Source organism: Borostomias antarcticus (assembly GCF_949987555.1).
Source record: "Borostomias antarcticus genome assembly, chromosome: 23".
Taxonomy (NCBI): Eukaryota; Metazoa; Chordata; class Actinopteri; order Stomiiformes; family Stomiidae; genus Borostomias; species Borostomias antarcticus.
The window spans coordinates 343,398-350,000 of record NC_140256.1 but is presented as its reverse complement, the minus strand read 5'-3'; the positions used below and the strand labels follow the sequence as shown (position 1 = coordinate 350,000).

Sequence of the window (6,603 nt, the reverse complement as noted above, 5' to 3'; positions counted from 1 at the left end):
AACCAGAACGCCATGAACGCACCACACAGGCAGACATTCCCAAGGCCAGAGAACGAGTGGTTCTGCTCTGGAACCGCAGTGACCAGTGCTCAGCGGTCACACTACCGTGTACTCTTTCACATCTCCCTACTCAGACGCTGTTTTTGACTTGAAAACAATGAGGCATATGTGTGATGTGAGAACTAAGAAAAGCATGAAGACGTGGTTTGAACTATAAAAGATCATTGTTGCTGCTGACAGCATTGCAGCTGAGGTGGCCAGCTGGCTGTACTGGGTCCTTCAACTGTCATGTCCGCTCTAACCTGAGAAATCATCTTTGTCATCTTTGTTAAGGCTTGACCTTGACAAGCACATCAAGTCCTTGACCCGTACATGTTTAGAATAGCGTACGCAGAACTCACAGCTCCAGGATGAGGATGACCTCGGCCTTGTTCTCGAAGACATCGCTGAGTGTGATGACGTTGGGGTGCTGGATCTCCTTCAGGATGTCCACCTCCCTCTCAATGTCCTCGCGGGTCACGCCTCGCCTGCTCGACTTGCTGCGCCGCTTCTTGATGAACTTGGCGGCGTACTCCACGCCCGAGCGCCGGCTACGACACTTCCTCACCACCGCAAACTGACCGCTGGGGAGGGGAACAACAACACACCCTCAGGAAAGAACAACAACTGACCCTCAGGAAATAACAACAACAACACACCCTCAGGAAATAACAACAACACACCCTCAGGAAATAACAACAACTGACCCTCAGGAAATAACAACTGACCCTCAGGAAATAACAACAACTGACCCTCAGGAAATAACAACAACAACACACCCTCAGGACGGGGGGGGGGGGGAGGGGGGGAGGAAGGGAGGAAGGGAGGGGGGCAGGAGGGGAGGAGGGGGAGAGACAGTCACATGCTACCAGGCAGACTAAAAAAGACCCTATCACAACCAAAAACATAAGCATTGGAGATTTTGTAACAATGTTTACTTTCATCTGTGACAACAAAAAACATAACACTCACTTGATAACCATTAGGAAAACAATCCTTTTCAAACCACTGTTTTGCCAATTGTCCCTCATTCCTATTTGACCAACTGCGCTGCAATTGGTACAGAAGCTTGAGGATCTGCATAGTTAATCAGCCATGTCTTAGGAGCTACACGTAACATCTGTGTTATTTGAAGGATAAATTCTGATGTACTCATGGACTCCAGACAGAAGGACAGCATGGTGACTGGCCCTGCAGACTACAGACAGACAGACAGACAGACAGATAGACAGGCAAGCTCCCAGGCCTACAGACAGAACCCTGGCTCCATGTTCTTCTGGCTGTCAGACAGAAGACGGCCAGGAGAACATGGAGCCAGGGTTCTGTCTGTAGGCCTGGTTATCCTATCAGAGGCCTGGTTATCCTATCACAGACCTGGTTATCCTATCAGAGGCCTGGTTATCCTATCAGAGGCCTGGTTATCCTATCAGAGGCCTGGTTATCCTATCAGAGGCCTGGTTATCCTATCAGAGACCTGGTTATCCTATCAGAGGCCTGGTTATCCTATCAGAGGCCTGGTTATCCTATCAGAGACCTGGTTATCCTATCAGAGACCTGGTTATCCTATCACAGACCTGGTTATCCTATCAGAGACCTGGTTATCCTATCAGAGACCTGGTTATCCTATCACAGACCTGGTTATCCTATCAGAGGCCTGGTTATCCTATCAGAGACCTGGTTATCCTATCAGAGGCCTGGTTATCCTATCAGAGACCTGGTTATCCTATCAGAGACCTGGTTATCCTATCAGAGGCCTGGTTATCCTATCAGAGACCTGGTTATCCTATCAGAGGCCTGGTTATCCTATCAGAGGCCTGGTTATCCTATCAGAGGCCTGGTTATCCTATCAGAGGCCTGGTTATCCTATCAGAGGCCTGGTTATCCTATCACAGACCTGGTTATCCTATCACAGGCCTGGTTATCCCATCACAGACCTGGTTATCCCATCACAGACCTGGTTATCCTATCACAGACCTGGTTATCCTATCACAGACCTGGTTATCCTATCAGAGGCTCTGCTGCTGGTTCCTCTGCAGACTGACGGGAGGCCCCAGGAGGGCGGGAGTGTTACTATAGTAACCAACACTGCTGCTCATCAGCGTGCGGAATAGAAAAGATGTTCCAGAGATATTGACCTGCTGTCCACGTCCTCGCGTCCTAAGATTAGACTGGCTCTGAAGAGAAGGATTCTATATAAACAGCCCGTCACCAGGGCAGAGGTCAGACGGGTGTTATGGCAACATGAACAGAGCCGCCAGGCTGCAGGACCCTGATGAAGCACGTCTGACCCAGGGCCCCAGAGGCTGGAAACATACGAGGAACAGCTGAAGCAAAACAACGTGAGGGAAAGAAGAAGGGTGTGCTCAGAGAGAGAAGAAGAGATAGATGTGGTTTGTAGTCTGTATGGTAGTAGTCTGTATGGATATATACATGTGGTTTGTCAGTAGTCTGTATGTCTATAGGTGTGTATAAAACTCTCAGAACCCATTTAGATGCACGTCAGAGTGTTTTTCTAGACGTCATCCAGATGTTCTCAGGCCATCATGCCTCACTGTCCTGCATGTGATTCCCAAACCCCCAGTGACGGCCATGTTTGAGCTACTAGTGACGGCCATGTTTGGGCTACTAGTGACGGCCATGTTTGAGCTACTAGTGACGGCCATGTTTGAGCTACTAGTGACAGCCATGTTTGGGCTACTAGTGGCGGCCATGTTTGGGCTACTCTGCTTAGCTAAGTGGATGATAGCAAGCTCCTGTTTCATGGGTCAGTCATAACCTCAGGAGGGATTTCCTCCTGAATGCATTTGAACAAGAGAGAAACGCCATGTCATCATCCATGTCATCATCCATGTCCTGGCTCGATGCACTCAGCTGGATTTACAACCCTCCCAAGAAGTCAAGCGGGTGAGACAGCTGAGTCAAGCGGGTGAGACAGCTGAGTCAAGCGGGTGAGACAGCTGAGTCAAGCGGGTGAGACAGCTGAGTCAAGCGGGTGAGACAGCTGAGTCAAGCGGGTGAGACAGCTGAGTCAAGCGGGTGAGACAGCTGAGTCAAGCGGGTGAGACAGCTGACTGGGCTGCGGCGGGTGAGACAGCTGACTGGGGGTGAGACAGCTGACTGGACTGAGACAGCTGACTCAAGCGGGTGAGACAGCTGACTGGGGGTGAGACAGCTGACTGGGGGTGAGACAGCTGACTGGGGGTGAGACAGCTGACTGGGCTGCGTTGTTTGGACAGTCAATATTGGGAGTTGATACATATTTGACATCGTTGGCAGATGGTATTCCTCTTGACGCAGCGTACACATAAATGTGCCTCTGGCCAAGCTTGTTTGTCGTCCCCCTAGGTGTGAGATATGGGTGTAGGCACCCCTCCGGGGGGGGGGGGGGAGCCCGGTAGTTTAGAATATAGTGTTAGTATTTGGGGGGGTTAGCCCGGCAGTAAGGATGTAGCGTATTTGTCAGCTGTATTGTGTAATCTGGTTAGTAGTTTATCTGCGTTCGTGGTGGTTTGTGAACCTACTGGTCAAATCATCAGTTGTAACAAAAGTAATTGACTGACTTGTGTCTTTCCCTGTTAACTGAACAGTGGATAAACCATCTTAACAGTGGATAAACCATCTTAACAGTGGATAAACCATCTTAACAGTGGATAAACCATATATATATATAACCATCGACTTCCCTCCACAGCTCCTTCAACAACATTTCAATACATTCAAACCTTTTGATTCTGAATCACGTCTTTGTCTTCCTTCCTTCCTTCCTTCCTTCCTTCCTTCCTTCCTTCCTTCCTTCCTTCCTTCCTTCCTTCCTTCCTTCCTTCCTTCCTTCCTTCCTTCCTTCCTTCCTTCCTTCCTTCCTTCCTTCCTTCCTTCCTTCCTTCCTTCCTTCCTTCCTTCCATTGTAAGGAGGGGTGCAGTGGAGGATGAACCCAACTAAACTCTTTACTCACCTCCTTAAAATGAGGCTGAGTTTACTCAGCTATGTTCTGATCAACTGTTAATCAGTGAGGGAAAACAAGGTGGTAAACTGCCCTCAAGAGTTGCCCCCCTCTGTTGCCCCCCTCTGTATTTATGTACCCCTACCCCCCTGATTGAGACTGAAGCTGTTTGCTTTATCCCCTCTATACTGTAAACGGAATTAGATTGTTATTCAATGCGCTCCTGTGAGAGAAACCAAGGCGTTAACGACTCACTGTGTTCCCATTGAGACTGAGAACAGAGAGCACTGAGCCAATCAGATGAGAGGGGAACTGCACTACACTACACACACACACACACACACCTCTATACCCTTTAAATCTCACACACACACACACACACACACACACACACACCTCTATACCCTTTAAATCACACACACACACACACACACACACACACACACACACACACCTCTATACCCTTTAAATCACACACACACACACACACACACACACACACACACCTCTATACCCTTTAAATCACACACGCACACACACACACACGCACGCACACACACCTCTATACCCTTTAAATCACACACACACACGCACACACACACACACACACACCTCTATACCCTTTAAATCACACACACACACACACACCTCTATACCCTTTAAATCACACGCACACACACACACACACGCAAACACACACACACACACACACACACACACACACCTCTATACCCTTTAAATCACACGCACGCACACACACACACACACACACACACACACACACACACACCTCCATTCATTTTTGGGGCCTGGAGAGAGAACTTCTCCCCCTTCATGGTCCTTCATGGTCAATGGGGGAAATTGAAACGTCCATAATTATCTGAACATGGGAAGATCTCAGAGTCCCGGGACCGAATACAGCAACACCAAACATGTCCTCTCAACCAAACATGTCCTCTCAACCAAACATGTCCTCTCAACCAAACATGTCCTCTCAACCAAACATGACCTCTCAACCAAACATGTCCTCTCAACCAAACATGTCCTCTCAACCAAACATGTCCTCTCAACCAAACATGTCCTCTCAACCAAACATGTCCTCTCAACCAAACATGTCCTCTCAACCAAACATGTCCTCTCAACCAAACATGTCCTCTCAACCAAACATGTCCTCTCAACCAAACATGTCCTCTCAACCAAACATGTCCTCTCAACCAAACATGTCCTCTCAACCAAACATGTCCTCTCAAGCTCAGATACAATCACACACACACAACTCAGTTTGCCATGAGTCAGATTTAAGTATCTAATGTCAAAAAAGTCATATTTATGTGACTAATGTTTATAAGTAATATTTATAAGTTACTAATGTTAAGTAATATTTATATTGCACCGCACATTGTTGTAATTCATCTCCGTGTTGGTTTTGGGATGGGTGTCTAATGTTAAGGCAGGGAGCCAGAGCACAAGCGTGTCATTGTGTTCCTAACACACACGACAACGTTGAACTTGAACTTATAAGTGACTAATATTAATAATTGAGAGGCTTATGCCAGACAAAAACAAGCGCTGTGACTGTTCACCACATGGGAGACACCCAAACCCCCACATTATGATATTTCCATACAGTAGCTCCAGGACAAAGCTGTTGACATGTTGAGTAATGTTGAGTAACGCACACGTATCGGTACCACACACTCCTCGCTTCCAACACCAGACACACACACAAACAAACAAGGGACAAACATTCCTGCCATGAGCTGCCCCCATGGAGAGAGAGGACCATGAGCTGCCCCCATGGAGAGGGAGGACCATGAGCTGCCCCCATGGAGAGGGGGGACCATGAACTGCCCCCATGGAGAGGGAGGACCATGAGCTGCCCCCATGGAGAGGGGGGACCATGAGCTGCCCCCATGGAGAGGGAGGACCATGAGCTGCCCCCATGGAGAGGGAGGACCATGAACTGCCCCCATGGAGAGGGAGGACCATGAACTGCCCCCATGGAGAGGGGGGACCATGAACTGCCCCCATGGAGAGGGAAGACCATGAGCTGCCCCCATGGAGAGGGAGGACCATGAGCTGCCCCCATGGAGAGGGGGGACCATGAGCTGCCCCCATGGAGAGGGGGGACCATGAACTGCCCCCATGGAGAGGGAGGACCATGAGCTGCCCCCATGGAGAGGGAGGACCATGAGCTGCCCCCATGGAGAGGGGGGAGAGTTGATCCACTGCCACCTTTACATCTCAACAGCACTTTCTCTGGCAGAGGATTCTGAAAGAGGTTTTTCATCCCAGTTGAGAGGATTAGGTCTATTTGGTCCACTCCTAGTTCCCATCTAACTAGTCTGTTTAAATCATGTTGAATTTTGTTGCTAGCTAGCATTTCAAAATGGTCTCTATGGAATTAGGAGATACACTGTGAAAATGATGCACTCTAACTCAACACTGAACACAGACAGGACGAACCGCGGGAATAATAAGACAGGAATGATTACAGACACGCTGCTTTCAAACCACTGAGGAACACAGCAGGACAACAGCCTTCTCTCCCCGAGCGCCTCCCCTCCCATCTGAGGCACAAACGCACAACAACAGTCTGGGGATCAGGTTCCTGCTCGCTTTT

General features: G+C 48.9%; 1 protein-coding gene across 1 annotated transcript in view; it reads right to left on the bottom strand.

Moving 5' to 3' along the window:
• dapk1 (death-associated protein kinase 1) overlaps window positions 1–6,603 on the bottom strand; it is a 60,152-nt gene that overhangs the window by 40,085 nt on the left and 13,464 nt on the right. The window contains exon 3 of the mRNA XM_084456925.1: window positions 402–623. Within this exon, the coding sequence (XP_084313051.1) occupies window positions 402–623 (222 nt within the window). The remainder of the gene's footprint in view (window positions 1–401; window positions 624–6,603) is intronic.